The 23,788-nt window shown below is 39.6% G+C and overlaps 2 protein-coding genes across 2 annotated transcripts in view; one reads left to right on the top strand and one right to left on the bottom strand.

Moving 5' to 3' along the window:
- Positions 1 to 2,306, top strand: part of LOC128701581 (uncharacterized) — a 37,888-nt gene extending 35,582 nt beyond the window's left edge. Inside the window, exon 18 of the mRNA XM_070101529.1 lies at positions 173 to 2,306. Within this exon, the coding sequence (XP_069957630.1) occupies positions 173 to 1,878 (1,706 nt within the window). The 3' untranslated portion in view covers positions 1,879 to 2,306. The remainder of the gene's footprint in view (positions 1 to 172) is intronic.
- A 700-nt stretch (positions 2,307 to 3,006) lies between these two features.
- Positions 3,007 to 23,788, bottom strand: part of hgo (homogentisate 1,2-dioxygenase) — a 49,805-nt gene continuing 29,023 nt past the window's right edge. The window contains exons 4-10 of the mRNA XM_070101607.1: positions 18,360 to 18,537; positions 18,005 to 18,184; positions 10,551 to 10,648; positions 9,803 to 9,931; positions 9,416 to 9,542; positions 7,346 to 7,527; positions 3,007 to 5,546 (exon numbers count right to left, since the gene is read on the bottom strand). Of these exons, the coding sequence (XP_069957708.1) occupies positions 5,400 to 5,546; positions 7,346 to 7,527; positions 9,416 to 9,542; positions 9,803 to 9,931; positions 10,551 to 10,648; positions 18,005 to 18,184; positions 18,360 to 18,537 (1,041 nt within the window). The 3' untranslated portion in view covers positions 3,007 to 5,399. The remainder of the gene's footprint in view (positions 5,547 to 7,345; positions 7,528 to 9,415; positions 9,543 to 9,802; positions 9,932 to 10,550; positions 10,649 to 18,004; positions 18,185 to 18,359; positions 18,538 to 23,788) is intronic.

Below are 23,788 nucleotides of genomic sequence, written 5' to 3'. Positions count from 1 at the left end.
CCTCCCTGGGTGGTTGCTGTCGACCAACCTACTACCTAGAATTGTTAATTTTATTACAGATAATTTCAATTTCATCATTACATTTAAATATTTTTTTGACATTTTGTTTTAGGAGTCTGCAGAATTTACTATTTTAAGATTCAACATAAATTATTATTACCTTTTATAACAGGTACTCCATTGTGGCAAGAATTCTCTCAAGAGTCTAGTAAAGATGGTAAAATGATGGCAAACTTGCATGACCAGAGTACCAGTAACTTCAAGCAAATTTCCTCACATCAGAAACAGTTGGTAGAGAATTATCATAATCCTGAATCTTTTGGACAAGGGAAAATGTCTAAAGCTCAAGTGGACACCAGTATAGATGAAAAAGTTTGTACTGGTGTTGCACATATACAAAAAAAGGATTGTAAAGTATTTGATCACGGAGGAGCAACAATTAAAAGCTCAAACCAAGATATACCAAGAGAAGAAACTGCTCATGTGAGCAATGTAAGTAAAAATACAACCAAAAATGTAATTCAGGAAGCTTGTGACAATGCTGAAGCACAACAAAAAACTTCAGGTTTTACTGAAAAGCAAAAATTGGCTTTATCAATTGGAGGTGATCTCCATGTTAAATCTGAAGTTATTGATGCTAAAAATTTGGCCACTGACATGGATCTTCAACCAAAGAATATAATGGAGGCCTTTAATTCAGCTGATCAAAATCAGCTGAATGATGCTCTTGTTAATGGTGAGAAGCCAGCACTGAGGACTTGTACTGAGAGTGTTCAATTGGAGAGCCATAATGGTAAGGAATTAGGACTGAAAACTGGTGACGGGGAGAATCGACTGTTCCACAATAATGATGCAGAATGTCAGTCAAAAGGAGAAGGTAAAATGAGAGCATCATGCAAGTCTAATAATAAAATTAATGTTGATGCAAAGACTGAGTGTAATACATCGAAACATCATAAAGCAGCTGAAAACAGAAAACACAGTTTACAGGCTATGAAACCATTAAGTAGAAAGAGTTTAATTACTGAGAGATCCATTGGAGTGTACAACAAGTCCTCACAGGTTATGCAAGATAAAGTAAAAATAATAAGATGTAGGAGTGAATCTCCTCATGGTACAAGAGTCCCTTTGTCAACTCTTAGTGTTAAAGATGCTACAGATAAAAATAACACAAATAATTCTGCTTTGAAATTAGGAGAGAAACTTGTTGGTACAACAAAGACAAAGGATGCCACCGATACCAGAACACTACCAGTAATTAACCGATCCATGGTCAAGGGTAAAGAAAACAAAAGAAAAAGTGATCCAAGTTGTAAGCAGATTATGTCTCAAGTTAATAATAGACCTCGTGCACTTCATGGAAAGAAAACTCCACTGCGGCCTGTTCTTGGAGTTTCGAGCCTTCCTAGTAGAAGATCATTAGTTCCTCAGCCATTAATCCAAAAGAATATAAACACTTTGAAGAGTAACTCTGTAAAACCTAATTCCAAATACTACTTTGATACTGAACCTGTAAAGTTACTAGAAACAGTTGAAACAAAGAAACTTAAAACTCCAAAAGAACCTCAAAAGTTTTCACTCAAGCACCCAGTAACTTCAAGAGAGACCACAGACTCTAAATTAACCAAGGATATGCGTTCATCTTTGGTAGCATCAACCAAAGGAGTGCCTAGATCACAGATTGCTAGAGGATTAAAATTACCAGTGGATGTGAATCCCAGTTCTGTAGGTTCAGGTTCTGCATTAAAGCCTAAGGCTTCAAGTCATACTGCAAGTGGCTCCCAAGTGAAGACAAAGCTACCACAAAGAACTGGAGCCATTACATCAGCTTCTCATAAATCCTCCAAGGTTCAAGCTCCAAAATATCTTATTCATTGATTATCCTATGATAAGGTTTGTGTTCATTATTTAGTCATCATTTTAGTTATGATTTTACCAGGTGCTGAGATCAAGTTAATACACGGTAGAAGGGTATAAAAGTATTCTCAAATGAAAAATACAGACTTCCTATGTAATACTTGTTGAATTTAACATCTAAACTGTTTCTAGTAAAGACTTTTAACTTTGATTTGTGCAAGCAGAATACATTTACAATCAACATTTATAGAGAAATTTATTTGATGGATCACTCGTATGTATTTCTTAACCATTTTTGTTTTTTAACCCATTCTCCTTCCTCGTGTAATTCTTTGCAGCATAATTGACCCTCTCCAGTTGTCTGAATGCAAAACTTGTATAACAGTGTAGAGTGTACTTCAATATGTATATATTTTATATGGTATATCAATAAAATTGGTTTAAATAGTCGTCTTAAACTGTTAGGCTTTAGCCCACTCTTTAATTACTGTAGCTATGTGACCCTTTTGGGTTTAGCACTTGATAAGCATAATTTAATTACTGTACTTATCAGTGCTAGTCCAGGACACATTGCTCCAATCACTAATTTTTCTGATTGTGCACCTCTCATCTCAGTGGTTGTTGCCTGTCAAAGCCTGAAGTTACCAGTATAGTAATATTTTGACTGACATTTCTGGTGTCACATTTTCTTGAGTTCAGATCCTGAGAATTCACTTTTGTGATCACTTTCCTCACTGGTTGCATGGAAGCAAAATCTGCTTTATCTCTACGAGTCAAATTCTCATGTTGAAGTATCACTGGGTAAATGTCCTACTGAGCCAATGTGTGGGCCTGAATTTTTTTTTTTCTAGGTGCTAAGAGTTGAGCCTAGCCAAAATTGGTGGCATGTAGTAAATTTGAGGTCACAAAAATTGTGTGAATTTTGGGGGGAATGGAGAACACTTAAAGGGTTAATAGGTCTCTAGCTATATATCTAGTTAGTTGATCCACTTGCTTGCAGATATTTCAGGATACCCATTTTAGTACATATTTTCATGACTGGAACGGTGGTTTAGCTGTTGGAAACAGCAACTTGCACAAAGATCAAAATGTTATTGGATAATTATGATTCCCAACATAATTTCAAACACAAGGAAAAGGAATAACATCTGAGGATTACCTATTTTTATTTACAAATATTGTTAAAAAAGCATGCTATTAATATTTCACACAAAGTAATAATTTGTTCTTAAATTGGTCTCGCTGGTTTATCAAATGTAATTCTTGCTTTATAGCCGGGATATGTGGAATTTGTACGTTTGGAAATTTTAAATTTGCCCTGTAACTAATGCTTAAAACAATATTACTAAATCTTGCCTAACATGTTAATACACATGTAAACTAGCAGAGCAAGTCTACTAAATTAGTTAAAAATTAAAAACTAATTAATACATTTTGTCAATCCATAAGAAAAAAGTAAATTTATTTTTACAAAAATCTGGTTACCTTTCCCTTATTCAGATCAAACCTGTTTACCTCCCAGTCCTAAGGCACTGCATGATTCTTACAGGATTAGCATTTCCCCATGACTAAAACAAAATTACTAAATCTATCATCTAAACGGAAAAGAGAGGGACCTTTATGCTGGTGAAGGACCCTTGATCCAAGGAACCCTCCCCTTCTTTGAATCAAACTGATTACCTCCCATTTTCCAGGCTCTGTATGACTTGTGGATTTAGTACTTCCCCATTAATGTAGTGCAGTGATACAGCCTTTAAAAAAAAAAAAAAATTAAGTATACGATAATCATATAAATGCATGACAATTACCTGTGCAGTATGAAAGTGCTCAGCAAGCAAGCCACATTTGCTATTGTTTGTTTCTGAACTGTATGGTGGTAGGAGGAGCTCCTTAAAATTTTATTTATGCCTTGATTTACCCTGTTGTAATAAGTGCTAAAGGTGCAGTGTGTGCCTCTGATATTTGGTCAAAGTGTGACAAACAAAACTAGAAGTTTTAAGGTGGACAGTGAGGTGTGGATATTAGAAGGGCTCTTGGTTTCGTTATACGTAGTTTTGCTTAAAGTTGCAGTTTCCAAGAACCTAATGACTTATTGTACTTAATTCTCCAACATCAACTCTTGAGATTTTAAATATTTGTTACATGTCAAAAGTACACAATTATATTGCAAAACAGAGGAGGAAAACTGGAGAGATTACTGGTCCATGGTAGACAAGTCTGACTCTCACTCAACCACTTCCTCTCGTATACTTGTCCAACCTTTTTTTGAAGCCATCATAGTCTTCTCTTTAGCAATGTTACTTGCATGCAACTCTTACTTCCAAACAGGTGGTTTTCTGTATATTTTTTAAATAAATGTATTCACTTTGAAGCTACTGCAGTGAGTCCTGTCTTGGTTAGATTTACACTATTATACTGTATTTGCAGAAAAGTGGAAAAATTTTAAAATTATTATTAATGATTTTTTTAAATACGTACTGCATACAGATGTTTTGACATTTTTCAAGCCAATAACTCAAAAGCTGTTTGTTTATGGTACTAACCAAGGCTTAGGATATTTGTGAATAGCATCAAATATTGTGTAATATATCTATTATAGTATATTTTCTAAAAACTAAATACACAGAATATACAAGTCTAAACTTGGAAATACTATTTGAGTTTAGTCTGACAGTACAAAGTAATTAATATATTTCTCTCCCAAATACAGTGGAACCTTGTACTCAAACAATTCGGTATTCAAACACTTTGTTCGGTAAAAAAAATTGCTCGGTTGTCGACTGTTTGTTCAGCACTCTACCAAACAAACACGACCTGCCAGAACTTCACTGTAAACTATTTCGTGTTTCTTCACATTTTTTGGTGTTTTTTATATTTGTATAAACAAGTCACCATGAAGCCTACAGAGATTAGTGATAACAGCCAACCAAAAAAGAAAATTGGTTGGGAAAAATTCGTTCGGTACTCTAACAGCCTTCTGGAACAAATTAAGTTAAAGTACCGAGGTTCCGCTGTATTAGGAAGGAATTAAAGATTTAAAAGATAAAATTCTGATTAATATCAGCACACTTCTGGAAAGAATCACTTGAATGTTTTATTCTTTGTGTCGTTCTGCCTTTGTGGGAGATGACTGTAGAGTTAAAAAACTAATTTTTTTTTTCAAAACACTGCCTATCTCCCACTGAGGTAGGGTGACCCAAGAAAGAAAAACTTATCATTCATGCATAATCAGTCTTTGTAGAGGTGCACAGATATAACAGTTCAGAAGTCACTCCAAGTAGCAAATAAAAATAAATTTTAAGTCATTATACATAAATGTGGATTAGTTGAATTTCAGTGTAGTAAAGCAAAATTTTAATACGCACAAACTATAGTACTATAAAGTAAAGATGAAAGTAGACAAAAATGGTGGCCCTCAAGTTACAATGGCTAATTAACAATAACTTGCATACGTGCATATTGGGGCAACAAAAACAGTACAAAAAGACAAAGTATCAATATACTGATACATAGGTAATTCCAAGGTTTCACAAAAAATATTATTACTTCTTTGGAGTTGGTTTCCAGTTTAAGTCAAAACTCTTCTTGAGACCTTGCCAACACTTGTAGTAGTCAGAGTCAATTTTACGGCAAGTTTCTTCACCCCACTGTGTCAGGCCCAATCCCAGTGAAGTCTCAAACATGAAGGACTGTAGGAGACAATAATGTTAAGCCACTCAACATACTCCAAAAGCTACATTAATAATGAGACAGGAAAGCAAATATAAAACGAGACTAAAAGGACAACAGAAACAACACAGAAATTACTGTACATTAGATCTTTAGAAGTAGCAAAACTGATACCACACTAGCAACTTAAGGTAGCACTGTATTCAGGCCAGTATTTATTTTTTTTTTATCTAAAAAAAAAAAAAAAGTACCAACAATTTGAAACTAGAGGTGATGTAAAACACACTATGAACAGATAAAATCAATGTCATGACCTGAAATTTGAGTTAATATTATTGATGGGTGTGTAGAAGAGAGGGAGACTACTTCCCGGTAAAAGTAGGTCTTAGACAGGGATGTGTAATGTCACCATGGTGGTTTAATATATTTATAGATGGGGTTGTAAAAGAAGTACATAAATGCTAGGGTGTTTGGGAGAGGGGTGGTATTAAATTATGGGGAATCGAATTCAAAATGGGAATTGACACAGTTGGTTTTTGCTGATGGGAGATTCTCAAGAAAAATTGCAAAGGTTAGTGGACGAGTTTGGGAGTGTGTGTAAAGGTAGAGTTGAAAGTGAACATAGAAAAAGAGTAAGGTGATGAGGGTATCAAACGATTCAGATAAAGAAAAATTGGATATCAAATTGGGGAGGAGTATGCAAGAAGTGAATGTTTTCAGATACTTGGGAGTTGATGTGTTGGCGGATGGATTTACGAAGGATGAGGTTAATCATAGAATTGATGAGGGAAAAAAAGGTGAGTGGTGCATTGAGGTATATGTGGAGGCAAAGAAGGGAATGTATGAAAGTATAGTAGTACCAACACTCTTATATTGGTATGAAGCTTGGGTTGTGAATGCAGCAGCGAGGAGGCGGTTGGAGGCAGTGGAGATGTCCTGTCTACAGGCAATGTGTGGTGTAAATACTGTGCAGAAAATTCAGAGTGTGGAAATTAGGAGGTGTGGAGTTAATAAAAGTATTAGTCAGAGGGCTGAAGAAGGGTTGTTGTGGTGGTTTGGTCATTCAGAGAGAATGGATCAAAGTAGAATGACATGGAGAGCATTTAAATCTGTAGGGGAAGGAAGGCGGGGTAGGGGGTCGTCCTCGAAAAGGTTGGAAGGAAAGGGTAAGGGAGGTTTTGTGGGTGAGGGGGCTTGGACTTCCAGCAGGCATGTGTGAGTGTGTTCGATAGGAGCGAATGGAGACGAATGGTATTTGGGACCTGACGATCTGTTGGAGTGTGAGCAAGGTAATATTTGGTGAAGGGATTCAGGGAAACTGGTTATTTTTGTATAGCCGGACTTGAGTCCTGGAAATGGGAGTACAATGCCTGCACTCTAAAGGAGGGGTTCGGGATATTGGCAGTTTGGAGGGATATGTTGTGTATCTTTATACGTATATGCTTCTAAGCTGTTGTGTTCTGAGCACCTCTGCAAAAACAGTGATTATGTGTGAGCGAGGTGAAAGAGTTGAATGATGAAAGTATTTTCTTTTTGGGTCACCCTGCCTCGGTGGGAGACGGCAGACTTATTATAAAAAAAAATTGATGGATATACGTAATAAAAAAAATCCCAGTTTGATGCATATACATAGGGTCCTACAAATAACATCTATACAAATTAAAAATATATATATATTTATGTATGAAAAGAATTTTCCAGAACTAATAATAAAAAACCTCTGCAGCTGGTGGAAATATCCTATGTCAAACACTAAATTAAAATTTATCCCTCTAAGACAAGTTATATGGAACATGCTCACTATTGTAGCAAAATTTACCTGTGTTCCATCAGCAACTCTGACTGGGGTTAGCTCTGCTGTGGAGGCACCATTAAAGCAGTCGACATCAGGCCCATGGGGCGTCATCATCGAGTGTAGGGAGGCCCCACCTGGCTTAAAACCTTCTTCTTTGGCCTCGTAGTTTCCATAAATCAAGCCCATAAATTCACTCATACAATTGCCTGCATAAAATGTGTATTGTATAAACAAATGTCAACAGAACTTTAGATGTAAAGGAAACAATATGGAGAGTCCCTGTACACAGGACAGGGTGGAATGTTGCAGCTCAAAGGGCCAACTGAACCATGATGTCAATATTCTTTTGGCAAGACACTAACTGAATGACAGTGTGTTTTCTTTTTTTTTTCAGGTCCCCTTGCCTCCTTGGGAGACTTCAGGTGCATTAAATTTTTAATTATAAATAAAAAAAATTTAAAGTAAAATTAAATATACAGTGGACCCCCGGTTATTGGCCGTAATCCGTTCCAGAAGGTCGGCTGATAACCAAATTAATATTTCCCATAAGAAATATCCTCATGCAACTGCTTTGCCTTCTCACAAATGATCATCTCCACAACACTGTCTCCCACTAATTCTTTATCTTTAATCCACAATAATAATAACTTTTCCATCTCTTCCATTATTGGTGGCCTTTGTTTAGTTAGAAAAGTTACTCCTTTTGCAACATTAGTGTCTTTGATTTGTTCTTTCTTTGCCAGGATGGATGTAATTGTTGATTTATTCTTGCTGTACATCCTGGCAAGGTCCATCACCTTCATACCACTCAAACTTTTCTATTACTTCATGCTTTAATTCCATGGCATTTCTCACTTTCTTTACCACAGGAACTTTACTAGGAACTTTCTTTGGAGCCACCTTTACTTATTTCACAGTTGCACTGCAAGAAAAATCACTAAAAACAATGGTAAACAAGCGAAATGTTTGGATGTATGAGCACCCCTCAAGGAAGGTTCCTTGATGTTGGTGAGGGGCTCTTGATTTAGGGAATTGGATCTGTGCTCCAGTTCCCCGAATTAAGCCTGAATGCCTTCCACATCCCCCCCAGGCGCTGTATAATCCTCCGGGTTTAGCGCTTCCCCTTGATTATAATAATAATAATAATAATGGATGTATGAGCAGAAGCTTCCTCAGCCACCGAGAGAGAGCCAAACTGAAGTCCAAGCTGCCCCAGCCAGTGGACGGACGCGTCCAAAACAGCCGATAACCGGGCGCCGAAAAACCCACCGATAACAGAGAGTCCATTGTATATACTGTACATATGTGTACTCACTGATATGTGGTTGCATTAGTCACATCTGGCCCTGCCTTTGTTGGTCACAACTAGGTCCACTCTACTAGCTTCAAAAGCCTTATCGTACTTTATCGTGTATGGAATGATCTTGTCGAGGAAGTGGTGGAGGCAGGCTCCATACACAGTATAAATAGTAGGTATGACAGGGGCCCAGGAGGCTACAAAGGAGTGAATCTGGAGTGGGGCAAGTTAGGAGGCAGGACCAGGATCTGAAAATTGACCGCTGCAACCACAAATAGTTGAACCGTGTATACTGTATAGCAACAATAGATATGAAATTTCCAATATTAAACTAAATTTCCATTTATGATAATTAGTTAAAAACATTAAGTCTTAAATAAAACGATTTATATTCCCTTCTTGCAACTCTAACCATACTTTTTCTTCCACACAATCCCTCTTCTCTTATTCCTTAACCACCACCTCTTGCAGCGCTGTATAGCCCTTGTGGCTTAGCGCTTCTTTTTGATTATAATAATAATAACCACCACCTCAGTTTCAGCTGATAGTGATACTGCCTATCTTACCTTCTTGTAAACTACTGATTTCTTTGTTTACTTTTATCTCTCATTTTCATGTCTTATCTTTTCAATAAAAAGTAATCTAACACATCTCACTCATGCTCTTAATAGTTACCTTTAATATAAACTTTCTCCCTACAATCTTCATCTAAATTCACTCATTCCATTAACATTGCTACAGCATCACTGCAATGCCTGCCTTCACTATATTCCTTCCTATCCTAACCCGATACTAACGATGGTAGTATGGTGGGCGGAATGTATGCTCCTGAACAGCCCAGCGTGGAGGAAAGATGACAAAGTCTGCAATTGCCACTCCAGGTTTGGTACCGGGACATGTCAATACCGTGAAGATGGATGGATCCTGCATAATCCACAAGGACAGTACTATTAGAATTTCTCAAATTTATAAACAGTAACAAATTACACTAACTACAAGTGTACATACATATTTACTCGTGTTTAACTTCATGAAATGTTCTTGTAAATTTGCTTGAAAACAATGTTGCATTATTGAATATATCAATATCTTGTCAGTTTATTAGTCTTGTTTAATTAAAGATGAATTGGGCTGAAATCTTTAATAAAAAGCAGAAACCATGTGAAGGTTTTACCATGACGTACAGCATGATCGAAGGCTGTAGCATTGATCACCATGAAGTGCTTAAGATTGTACTTGTAAGGCACATAATTACCATGCCAGGCTACAACATCGAAGGGAGAATGGCCCTGTAGTGCCTCAAACAGATGTCCCTGTATAAAAGAACTATTATTTCCTATTGCTTAACTACTGTCTATTTAAAAAATATAAGTATCTTGCCAAAAGAATTAAGCTACAATACAGTAGTCTCCCCACCTCACCTCGTATCCACGGGGGATATGTTCCAAGACCTACTGTGGATACCCGAAACCACAGATAGTAGCAAACCCTATATACAAGCTGTTTTTTGTTTACAGACTTACAATAAAGTTTAATTGATAACCTGAGCACAATAAGGGGAGAATTAGCAATTTTTCACTGATGGGAAGCACTTTACAGCTTCTCTTAGGCTTTGTTACTCTTTAATATGCAACAATTTAATAGAAAGTATTGCACAGTACTCATTTTGGGTACATTGGATATATACTCTGCCTTCATTATGGACAGAGTACAGAAAAGTAAAAGTCCAGAATAGTTAACTGTAGATTCTGTTAATCAAGCTTTTATTTCAATAAATCAGTAGTGAAGCTTTTCATTTCAATATTGTATAAATAAGTGTTGTTATCATTTTGTAGGTAACATAAGCAGAATTGCTTGCTAGTATTTTTATACAGCAACCTAAATATAAGTGATCATCTGTTTACTGTCAATACACATGGAAGTATTGCATACCTGGTATTTGGAAATGATGCGGAAGCCATCAACATCACGGTCCTCATACCATGCAACAGGGGTAAGGAAATCCCTGGGGTTGGCCAGACCATTAGCACCTGTACATCACAAAATCATTAACTACCCTTCTGCCATATTGATTCAGACTCTTCCTTAGTTATATATAACAGGGAACCCTTTATCCCACTGGTTTCCTCTTCAGGAGACCAGTGGGGAAAAAATAATTTACAATAATGTTTGTACCATCGTCACCTCCATACAGGCCTCGTACTCATTCCATCTTTCTTTACTGCTAGTTTCTCTCCTTCCTGCTTTCCTCTCACAGATAAACCTGACTCGTTTCAATACAGTAATGTATTAGGACTAATTTGATATTTTTTTAGTTTAACATCTTTATTATGCACCCCATACCCATCCTGTGGGCAGTAGTCAAGAGAGTACAGAGGTACATAATGGGTCCAGTAACTAGGCCACAAAGTTTTGATAGCTGAGCAAGTTACAAAGGTAATGAATTCCAGGTAGATCTGATCAGTCATGACAAATTACAAAAGGGTGTCCTGTAGCTCGATCGCTAGCACACTCATCTCACAAACTGTGGTCTGGGGTTCAAATCTCCTTCAGTACGGCTGGAAAACACTAGGGACGTGTTTCCAGAAGACACCTGCTGTCCGTCCCTGTCCCTGTTCACCCATCAGTTTAAAATGGGTACCTGGGTGTTAGTCGACTGGTGTGGGTCGCATCCTGGGACAAAACTGACCTAATTTGCCCGAAATGCTCTGCATAACAAGGGGCTTTCTATATAGTATATGTCATTGATGTCGGCTAGACCTGTATACCTTGTACATGTAGTAAATAAAGATATATTATTATTATTAAGGTATTTACAGATTACAGAGATACATAATGAGTCCAGGGACTGGGCCCCAAGTTTTGATAGCTGAACAAGGTACAAAGATAATGAATCATGTAAGTAAATTTACTTATATTTATACATGGTTACAATCATGAACAAATTATAAAGTAATGAGCAATTCACATGGCCACACCCAGTCACAATTGTAATGAGTTATCAGTGAAAATATTAATTGTTGGGTCTCTCTGTGTCTGTGTCTGTGAGAGAGACAGAGACAGACAGACACAGACAGACAGACAGACACAGACAGACAGACAGACACAGACACACACACACACACACAACCGCAACCGGTGAAGAGGCGGGGCCAGGAGCTAGGACTCGACCCCTGCAACCACAAATAGGTGAGTACAAATAGGTGAGTACACACCCACCCACATACAGGATTTCACACCTTCCTGTGAAGTGACCCTCTAATGTCTAACCCTTCCTTCCCCCCCCCCCACCTCTCTCCCTCTCCTCTCCTCTCTCTCTCTCTCTCTCTCTCTCTCTCTCTCTCTCTCTCTCTCTCTCTCTCTCTCTCTCTCATCCTCTTTCTCTCATCCTATCTTCCTCTCTCTCTTCCTCTCCCTCCCTCTCCCTCTCTCTCTCCCCCTCTCTCTCTTCCTCTCTTCCTTTGTCACTCCCCCCTCTCTCTTACCTTTTCCCTCTCTCTCTCACTTTCTCCCCCTTTTCCCCTCCTCCTACCCTCCCCTTCTCTCTCTTTCTCCCTCTCTCTCACTCTCTCCCCCTTTTTCTTTTTCACTTTCTCTTTTACTAAAAAAAAAAAAAAAAAAAAATGGTTGGGACTCGCAGGAATCAGGGATCAGATGACAATGGTACTGGTAGGGAGGAATGGATGGAGGAGCAGTGGAAAAGGATAGAGCAAGAATGGGAGAGAAAATTAGGGGAGCTTTCTGAAAAAATGGAGAAAGAGCTCTCTGTGAAATGGGAAAAGAGGTTGGAGAAGGAGACGAAGAATTGGGAGGCACAAGTCGAAACTGCAGTAGCCAGGGTAAAGGTCCTAGAATTTGAGGTAAATAGGCTGAAACAAGTCTCAGGGGTAGTGACCAGAGAAGACACACCATACGAAGCTGAGAGGCTGAACAGGAAGGAAGGAGATATGAAATATGCTAAGGTCCTATCAGCCTGCAAAGAAGGGCCAGGGAGTGGAAGGGAAGAGCAGATGGAGAGGGAGATAGGTCGAATGCTGAGGCACAACCATGCTACCAAGAGCCACTGGAAAAATCAAGGGAGAAAATGACCACATACAGACAGGAACCAGAGTCACAGAGGGAGAGGCAATGGGAGGAGGAAAGGGCAAAATCAGTGTTTATCCATGGGCTTCGGGAGAGAGAGGAAAGGACACACACTGAAAGACGGCAGGAAGAAAGAAAGGAGATTGAGAAAATCATCACGGAAATAGGGGGAGAAGACGTGGATGAGATTGTAAATTTTCAGATTATAGGGGGGTACTTGAAGGGGAGAAACCGACCGATCAAGCTGATTCTCAGGACAGAAACAGTGCGGAACAGGATCCTCCAAGAAAAACCACGGTTGAGAAGCTTGGAAGAGTACAAGAAAGTGTTCCTAGACAGAGACAGAACACAAAAAGAGAGACAGCAGCTGAGGGAGAGGACAAAAAAGCGAAAGGAGCTAGGAAAGGAGACAAGGATGGAACCAGCAGAGGTCAGTCAGAGCAGAACAGAGCAGCAAGAGCAAGCACACACACAACTATCCTCAGAACCCCACAACCTATCACACCATCCCAACACACAATACAATCCATACCCACAGCTTCCACCCAACCCCCAACCATAGAATCCCACAGTATGCTACCAGGTCTCCTACCCCCACAGGCCCCCCAAACCACAGTGTTGGAAAGGAAACTGAAGGTATGGTACACAAATGCTGATGGAATAACAAACAAGTGGGAGGAGTGGCACAAAAGAGTCAAAGAGGCATCACCAGACATCATAGCAATCACAGAAACCAAGCTTACAGGTATGATAACAGATGCCATCTTCCCAACGGGATACCAGATCCTGAGGAAAGACAGAAGGAACATGGGGGGGGGGAGGAGTGGCATTGCTGGTCAAACACCAATGGAATTTTGATGAGCTGGAGAGAGGAGACAGCGGAGAAGAAAGTGATTGCATAGCGGGAACGCTTCACTCTGGAGGTCCCAAGGTGATAATTGCAGTGATGTATAACCCACCACAGAACAGCAGGAGGCCAAGGCAAGAGTATGACGAGAGCAATAGAGCGATGGTTGACACACTGGCTGCAGTGGCCAGAAGAGCTCATACATGCAGGGCAAAGCTCCTGATCATGGGCGACTTTAACCACAAGGAGATCGAATGGGAGAACTTGGAGCCACATGGGGGCCAAGATACATGGAGGGCTAAGATGGTGGAGGTGGTACTGGAAAACTTCATGTACCAACACGTAAGGGACACTACAAGAGAGAGAGGAGAGGATGAACCAGCAAGACTGGACTTAGTATTCACCTTGAGTAGTGCAGATATTGAGGACATCACATATGAAAGACCCCTTGGGGCCAGCGATCATGTGGTTTTGAGCTTCGAATACACAGTAGAGCTACAAGTGGAGGGGGAAGCGGGAAGGCCAGAACGAATGAAACCAAACTGGTCTCAGACCGGGCCGCGGGGGCGTTGACCCCCGGAACTCTCTCCAGGTAAACTCCAGGTAAACAGGAAAGGGGACTACACAGGAATGAGGAACTTCCTGAATGAGGTTCAGTGGGACAGAGAACTGGCAGGGAAACCAGTTAATGAGATGATGGAATATGGAGTCACAATGTGCAAGGAGGCTGAGAGGTTTGTACCCAAGGGTAACAGGAATAATGAAAAAGCCAGGATGAGCCCATGGTTCACTCAAAGATGCAAGGAGGCAAAAACCAAGTGTGCTAGGGAATGGAAGAAATATAGAAGGCAAAGGACCCAGGAGAATAAGGAGAGCAGTCGTAGAGCCAGAAACAAATATGCACAGATAAGAAGGGAGGCCCAACGTCAATATGAAAACGACATAGCAGCAAAAGCCAAATCTGACCCGAAGCTGTTATACAGACACATCAGGAAGAAAACAACCGTCAAGGACCAGGTAATCAGGCTAAGGAAGGAAGGAGGAGAGACAACAAGAAATGACAGTGAAGTATGTGAGGAACTCAACAAGAGATTCAAAGAAGTGTTCACAGAGGAGACAGAAGGGGCTCCAGAAAGACGGAGAGGTGGGGTACACCACCATGTGCTGGACACAGTACACACAACCGAGGAAGAAGTGAAGAGGCTTCTGAGTGAGCTAGATACCTCAAAGGCAATGGGGCCAGATAACATCTCTCCATGGGTCCTGAGAGAGGGAGCAGAGGCGCTATGTGTACCCCTAACAACAATATTCAATACATCTATCGAAACAGAGAGATTGCCTGAGGCATGGAAGACAGCAAATGTGGTACCAATCTTTAAAAAAGGAGACAGACATGAAGCACTAAACTACAGACCAGTGTCACTGACATGTATAGCATGCAAAATCATGGAAAAGATTGTCAGGAGAAGAATGGTGGAACATCTAGAAAGGAATGATCTCATCACCAGCAGACAACATGGTTTCAGAGACGGGAAATCCTGTGTCACAAACCTACTGGAGTTCTATGACATGGTGACAGCAGTAAGAGAAGAGAGAGAGGGGTGGGTGGATTGCATTTTCTTAGACTGCAAGAAGGCGTTTGACACAGTACCACACAAGAGATTAGTGCAAAAACTGGAGGACCAAGCAGGAATAACAGGGAAGGCACTGCAATGGATCAGGGAATACTTGTCAGGAAGACAGCAGCGAGTAATGGTACGAGGCGAGGTGTCAGAGTGGGCACCTGTGACCAGCGGGGTCCCACAGGGGTCAGTCCTAGGACCAGTGCTGTTTCTGGTATTTGTGAACGACATGACGGAAGGAATAAACTCCGAGGTGTCACTGCTTGCAGATGACGTGAAGTTGATGAGAAGAGTTCATTCGATCGAAGACCAGGCAGAAATACAAAGGGATCTGGACAGGCTGCAGACCTGGTCCAGCAACTGGCTCCTGGAGTTCAATCCCACCAAGTGCAAAGTCATGAGGATTGGGGAAGGGCAAAGACGACCGCAGATGGAGTACAGTCTAGGGGGTCAGAGACTACAAACCTCACTCAAGGAAAAAGATCTTGGGGTGAGTATAACACCAGGCACATCTCCTGAAGCGCACATCAACCAAATAACTGCTGCAGCATAAAGGCGCCTAGCAAACCTCAGAACAGCATTCCGACATCTTAATAAGGAATCATTCAGGACCCTGTACACCGTGTATGTTAGGCCCATATTGGAGTATGCGGCACCAGTTTGGAACCCACACCTAGCCAAGCACGTGAAGAAACTAGAGAAAGTGCAAAGGTTTGCAACAAGACTAGTCCCAGAGCTAAGAGGTATGTCCTATGAGGAGAGGTTAAGGGAAATCAACCTGACGACACTGGAGGACAGGAGAGATAGGGGGGACATGATAACGACTTACAAAATACTGAGAGGAATTGACAAGGTGGACAAAGACAGGATGTTCCAGAGACTGGACACAGTAACAAGGGGACACAGTTGGAAGTTGAAGACACAGATGAATCAAAGGGATGTTAGGAAGTATTTCTTCAGCCACAGAGTAGTTAGGAAGTGGAATAGTTTGGGAAGCGATGTAGTGGAGTCAGGATCCATACATACCTTTAAGCAGAGGTAGGATAAAGCTTATGGCTCAGGAAGAGTGACCTTGTAGCACCAGGAGCTATGAATCGACCCTTGCAACCACAATTAGGCGAGTATGTACACACACAAGTAAATAAATACAAACTGTCTGTCACTGTGTCTGACTTTTTTTGGGTTATCCTAGGTTCTCTACACATATGCTGCTATGTATGATAATTCTATGTAACTGTATTTGTGTATACCTGAATAAACTTACTTACCTATTTTGATATTGGGAAGGTGGCAATCTGAGGGAGAGATTTTACAGATGCATACTGCTGCTAATTATTATTATTATTATTATTATTATTATTATTATTATTATTATAATCAAGGGGGAAGCGCTAAACCCGGAGGATTATACAGCACCTGGGGGGGATGTGGAAAGCATTCAGGCTCTAATCCTCAGGGATCAACCAGGCTGTTGCTGCTGGCTGCACGCAAACCAACGTACGAGACAGCATCAGAACTGACCATTCATTAATTCCTGGAGCACAGATAAAAATCAAGAGCCCCTCACCAACATCAAGGAACCTTCCTTGAGGGGATACTGCTGCTAAAATATACAGGCGCGCACACTACCCCTACAAGACTGGTCATGAAGAGCACAAACTATTCCCACACCAATAGCTGTGGGGGTACAAAAATATTCCTACACTACTGATGTGGGGAAGAATACTGCCCCTACACTACCAGACAAGGAGGGACCAAATGCTACACTTACACCACTAGATGCTGGGGGTAACAAATAGTGCTACCCTGCACCACTGGTCGTGGAAAGCAGGCACTACCCTTGCACCTCCCACCTATTTTATCAACTTTGTACTAACATTGCAATTAGCAAGAAAACTCAGTTTGCAGGTCCTTGAGACTCGACATACCTGTGGCAAGTTTCAAGTTTTCCTACTTCCAAAGCCCAACCTGATCTCTCTCTTAGGTCAATAATTTGCATATTTTTTATTTCCTGCACAAATCTATACAACACTAGCCCTTGTGGCTTAGCGCTTCTTTTTTATAATAATAATAATAATATACAACACTAAGGAGAAAATATTTTGGACATTATAATATATAGGCATATTCCATGACAATTACAATATACGTACTTGTAATTACTGCAATGTCATATTGCCAATCTTAGGATTTGAGACTGCATCTAAATTCTGAATGAAAATGGTCATTGTGTTTGCATTACCACTAGCTTGTTTGGCTATCAAAATCTAGTCCCTGGACTCGTGTGCATCTGTAATCTTTTGACTACTACTCACACCATGGGTATGGGGTGCATAATAAAGATATTAAACTAAAGCTTGTTTGCTCACCTGATGGAATAAAAAATTCTTAAGCCAAAAATATTAGTTGGTGTCCATGGCTCCTCTATTCCCATAAATAATGACAGCACAAACTGCCAATTATGAAATGTGCCTTCACTGCAACAAAGATTTAGTTTTATCAATACAGATAAATACCTGTCAAGCATGCAAAAACCAGCATTAACATGGAGATTACCGGATGACAGTGAAAAATATAAAAGGATGACTGAAATGTGATAAAATTGTTAAGGTAACATTCATAATGACAAATTATCTTAACTGCAGTTGAAATAAAGAAAAGCATTAATCAGCCATAAATCCACAACCATGAGAGTATCCATTTGTTAGTTTGTTGCATACACATTTTGTTAGACAAGAGGTAAATTAATAATATGTAGTACCTAATTTTAATAAGACTTACAAATATTAGTGTCAAGAGACAAATTTTTTGGCTGAAGCAGATGAGATACTTACCAATAGGGCCCAAGTTTGGCAAGATGAAGTGAGCATTATATACCTCAAGTATATAACCACGTGAAGGACCCTGAACACCAACAGAAAACCTCATTCCTTGCTGTATGACACAGATCTCATTGGGTGATACACACAATTTCCCAAACTCTGTAGTGATATCCAGGGTGCCCTGTTGGGGTACTGATAAATGGGCATTTTACTACAAATTATAACTGTAAAAAGCATGAATTAAAAGCTGTATATCATTTTAATTAAGGAATTATTACAATACTGCTACTTTTTTTAACCATTTAAGTATGTATATATGCATGCACATGCTAATGTATAGAAAATTTACAAGGTATTCATAACCTACCTATGAGGAAATCTCCATCACTATTATATAAGGCAGAATTAGTCATGGAGACATTGCAGACATAAATATGAACGGCGCAGCCATTACGTGATAGTGGATCACCTGCCCCACAAACTGTTCGCAATCCATTAACAAAGTCTACCTCCTCGTCTGGGATGTCGAAGGGATTCCATCGTAGCTAAAAGATTTAATGTCACTAGTAACTGAAGTAAAACAGACAAATATATAAAACTAATAAATGTGAATCATTGTATTTGTAGAGAAGTGCTAAATCTGAAGAATGGGAGGTAATTATATTTAATCTGAGGAATAGAAGGGTTGTTCCAATTCCTTGAATCAAGATCTCTCCTCCTTTAAAGAAAATTGATGTAAATGAAGCATAATAAAAGAAAAAGATAGAAAGATGTATTAAAGATACAAAGTACACAGTACTACAAAGCATTAAATCAGACACGTGTAACATCTGGGTATCAAATTTGTAGACATTTCGCCATCCAGTGGCTTTATCAGTACAATACAAGAACAATGTGAAGACTGTAGAAGTATATACAAAAGATGAGGTAATCAGTCCCTCATCTTAGATAAGTGTATGGAAGACATGTTGCACACTGTGAAAGCTAAGACACATGTGCAACATCTGGATATCTTTATTGTAGACGTTTCGCCATCCAGTGGCTTTATCAATACAGATTCTAGGACATAATAGGAAGACAGTAGAACTATATACAAAAGATGAGGTAATCAGTCCCTCGGCCTTGGAGTTAGTGTTCACAGCATCGTGGTGGAGGAGAATCTGGAGCAGTTCGAGTTCTAATGACCAGAGCTTTGGTAAGATGGGTAAGGAAGAAGGATGGGTAAGGATGGAAATATTGGAAAAGGGTTGGAGGGGGGGGGGAGAGGTAGGATATAAAAGGTAAGTGGCCCAACCACTTTGGTGTAATTTAAAAAGTGTATGTGAATTGATAAGATATTCTTTAATGGGTTTAATACTAACCCATCAGAGTCACATAGATATAATAGGTATATAACTACATGACTCTGAATTGGTAGTAGTTATACAAGTTGCAATTTTTTTTTTTTTTTTCGCGATTGCACAACGGATATTTATACGACAAGAAAGGCAATAATTTTCTGGCCAGTTTATGAGCTCGTGACAATAGCTTCTTAATGGTGGTGTCAACAATAGTCAATAGCATAATTTTACATTAGAAAGTTATTTAAGATGTCTCCCTAATTGGGGGCGATGATTTTCTCAGTATACATAGAAGGGTTCTGGTGGTATCCAATCTTCTTCGTCAGGTAAGTTGCTCAAAATCATGGGTCGAGGGTAATCATCTTTATGAATAAAACGACGAACCCTCTGTGGGAGAGTCATTCTTTGAGTCCTGTGAGGCGGAGTATTGATGGTGTAATCGGTGGTATTTATCACTTGTATAGGATGTTCTCTATCTGGCATGTATAGTTCTTGCATTGTATAAAGTTGTTTCTTTTTTAGGGTGTCAAGGCGTACATTTATGGCAGTGATATCTTGTTGTGTGTGTAAATCTGCCATTTTAACTCTGTCTCTCCTCCTGGTATCGGTAATAAAGCGAAGAGCTCTATTCTGGACCCTTTGTAACCGTAGCATGTTGGTCTTTGTTGTTAATGACATTGGGACACAAGGGTATTCAAGTATAGGTCTTATTATCATTTTATACAGATGTTTTTTGACATGTTGAGGGGCTTGATTGAATCGAAAGAGTCTGCTAAGACCGGCTTTGGCTGTGTTGATCTTTTTAGTTACATGAGATGTTGAGTGGAGCAGCCTGTCTATTTCATATCCCAAGATCTTGTTAGGGTTTCTAATGGCTACAGGTGTACCTCTGATGGAGATACCCCCTTTATCTTCGATGGTTGATGCAAAACATCCTATCGTGCTAACAAGGACCTTGTCAGGATTAGTCGTAATTCTCCATTTCTTCTCCCAATTAGATGTTCGACGAAGTTCAATATTCATTTTTTCTATGACTCTCTCATACTTGTATTTTCCTGTTACTGGAGTTGATGAGACGACATGAATAACATCATCTGCAAACTGTGTCACAATTGTGTCATTAAACTCTGGTTGAGGAAGGTCATTCACATAAATGTTAAACAGAAGTGGACTGAGACAAGAACCTTGTGGGACACCAGCCGTCGGTATAAAAGGTTCTGTCGACTTGCCATGAAAGGTGGGAATGATTTTTCTTTGAGTTAAGAAATTATAAATTACTCTGAGAAAAGTCCAGTTATGGTCTGGTAGGTCAATGAGTTTGTATATAAGGCCATCATGCCATAAGCTATCAAAAGCTTTATGAACATCTCTGGTGGCAATTAAGGCAAGATTGCCCTGCTGTTTTAGACTTGCTAGTGTCAAAAATAACATTTATTGCATGATTGGTACCTCTATGTGTTCTAAAGCCAAATTGTTTTTCAGTAAACAAGTGATTAAACTCCATATAGTAATTCAATCTGTTGGAAATGACTTTCTCAAGAACTTTTCCAGTGACTTCAAGTAAAGATATAGGTCTATAGTTCCCAGGTTGGTGGATGTCTTTATTGGGCTTAGCAAGAAAGATCATCCTAGCAGTCTTAAAAACAACTGGAAAATGTCCTGAGGCCAAGATGGCATTAAAGATATTTACCAAGGACTGTTTGCAATTTCTAGGTAGATACTTTATTTGTTTCATTGTTATTCCAGAGAGGCCAGGGGCTCTATTTCTCATTCTTCCAATAACCTGACTTATCTCTAGTAATGTAATAGGTCTAGTAAGCGGGTGGGTATCTTCAAGAGTTGAAGTATCGATGGTAGGTAGTGGTTGTAGATCATCCAAGTTATCATCTCTCCATTCATTTACTAACTGATAATGATTATTATTAAATTGACGACTGTTATTGTGAGAGAGAATTTTCTCCCATACATCACCCATCAAATTAGCCTGGTCCTGTGGATCGTCAAGTTTAATTTCAACATCTTCATCATCCTCATCAGTGAAGGTATGAACTAGGTAGTTAGGAGCCTTGTGCTTTGCCCCTAAAAGTTGTCGGATCTTACTCCAAAATTTTGCTGGTTCACGTTTATATTGATTAGCTTGAAGAACTAGAAATTTCCATATGTCTCGTTTGTGTTGACTAATCATGTTAATTAATTCGTGCCTTAATCGGTGCAGTGTAGCTGCTGGTGGTTGTCGCGTTTGAAGATGCCTTCGACATTCTGCTTGATAATTTCTTAAATTGTCTCTAATTTCTCTAGTAGGTTTATATTGTTGGTATATCTTTGTGGAAGCTAATTGGCAAGTTGCATTGGTAGCTTCAATTATTCGATTGTGCAGGGACCTGATTGCATCATCAATTACACTGTAAGGTAGATTTTCCAAAGACACAATTTCATCCTCACCCAGATATGCCCTGAAGGGGTCAAATCCTAGGGTGTTAAGATTGGGTTTAGGAGTTACAGGTATTCTAAATGGAGAAGTTTGTAGTTGTATTATAACAGGGATATGGTCAGATCCTACATTTCCACCAGGAGATATACGACAGTGAAAGATGTCACAGTCTCTGTTTGTCAGTACTATATCTGGTGTTCCTGGATGAGGTCCAATGTACGATTTGAAGAATGGGCCTTGAAATGACAAGTTTCTAGCTGTCATGATATTAAAGAGTTGTTTTCCTTTTAAGTCACCCAGTGGAATACCAGCTCCACAGTTGAAGAGGGCAGGGTGATGAGCATTAAAATCTCCAGCTAGAATTGTTGGAATATTTCTGCTTAATATCCTATGTAGAGGAATTGACTCTATATATGGCTGTCTCGGGGGAAAATATCCAGTTCCTATCACTAGTTGTCCATGCGACGTTGTTAGTTCTATTGCAAGAATGTTATCTTCATCCACATGAATATTTTTAAATGTATATCCTAATTTAACCAAGATGGCTACACCACTAAAGGGTCCTCTCGATTTCTCAACAGTACAGTATCCACGTAATTTAATATGTTGATCAACTCTTGCAGCTGTCTCGTTCAAAAGTATAACATCGGGATTGTAGTTATGTAGTTCAACCTCAAGAAGGTAACGGTTATTAAAGAAATGTTGAACATTAAGTTGGAAGATTGTAATCCCCATTATTTCTTTATCTTCGCTCGTACACTGCGTTCTGAACGCCTGCAACTAATGTCATGTTTTGTATCTATACTATCCCTGCTGGACTCGTCAAGGGGAGGAGGGAACTTTTGCGTGGATGCTTGTGTATTAAACATGCCATCATCTTCACTAGAGGCAGTAATATTAACAGATTCATTAGAATCGTTAGAGTCGTTAGAGTCATCATCATAAAACTGAGGTATGCTATTCTCAGTTTCAGGAAGCAGAGGCTCGTGAGAGTTAATGGGAGACTGTGTAGGCTCCAAGGGAATATTAGATAGGCAAGGTGAGTTACCTTGGGAAAGTTCCTGTTCAACAGGATCAGCTACAATAGCGGGAGAGTAGGCACCACTTTCTGGGGCATTGTTATGTTCAGGTGTTGACTTATCGGGTTGAGAGGAGTTGACAGCCTGGGTTTGCGGGGAGGGCGATCCCTGGGCCAGGGATGACTTAGGCTTATTTTTAGATGTAGAGTATGGTACATACTTCTTGTTATGAGAAGGCTGGGTCATAATAGCCTTCACATTTTCAGGGATAGTGATGGGAGTGATCCCATTATCCATTAACAGATCATTTAAAACCTGAGAGCAGAGTTGCATGTCACCACCTGCTATGTCTTTGGCCACCAAGTACATTAGTTGTGCTCTCGTTATATCCCCGTCTGTGGATACCTGAGACATATGAGATGCGACTGAACCTTGTTGTTGTGTCTGTTGTAAGTGAGGGTTAGATTGGGGCGCTCCAAGAGGGGCAGAATTCCAAACATTGGAACCATTGGTAGAGACCTGAGGAGTCCCATTTGATCCAGGCAGATTATTATTATTATAATCAAGGGGGAAGCGCTAAACAGGCAGATGCTGGGAAGGAAGATTTCCCTAAATCAAGAGGGACATGGTTGGCGGTGGCCTGGGGAGTGGTCTTCTTAGAAGTGGATAGTTTCTTGGCGTCAAGAATTTTCTGCATTTCCTTTTTTCTTTCAGGACAAATAGCAGAAACAGCATGATGTTTTCCATTACAGAGGACACATTTAGGTGTATTTTTATTGGTACAATCACGATACGAATGTTGGCCAGAGCAAATGCTACAAATTTGCCCTTGTGTACTGCATTTGTTGTTGTTATGACCAAAGGCATAACACTTGAAACATTGTGTCACACTGACAAAGCGTTCCATAGAAATTTGGTCAGATGTACATCTGGTACTGAAACATTTGAAGCCATTTTGACACACAAGTTTGGCCTCCTCAGGTGTCTCGAGTATTAATTTTAAAGT

This window comes from Cherax quadricarinatus, chromosome 78 (assembly GCF_038502225.1).
Source record: "Cherax quadricarinatus isolate ZL_2023a chromosome 78, ASM3850222v1, whole genome shotgun sequence".
Taxonomy (NCBI): domain Eukaryota; kingdom Metazoa; phylum Arthropoda; class Malacostraca; order Decapoda; family Parastacidae; genus Cherax; species Cherax quadricarinatus.
The sequence above is the reverse complement of the archived record's forward strand: the minus strand, read 5'-3'. Positions and strand labels throughout refer to the sequence as shown.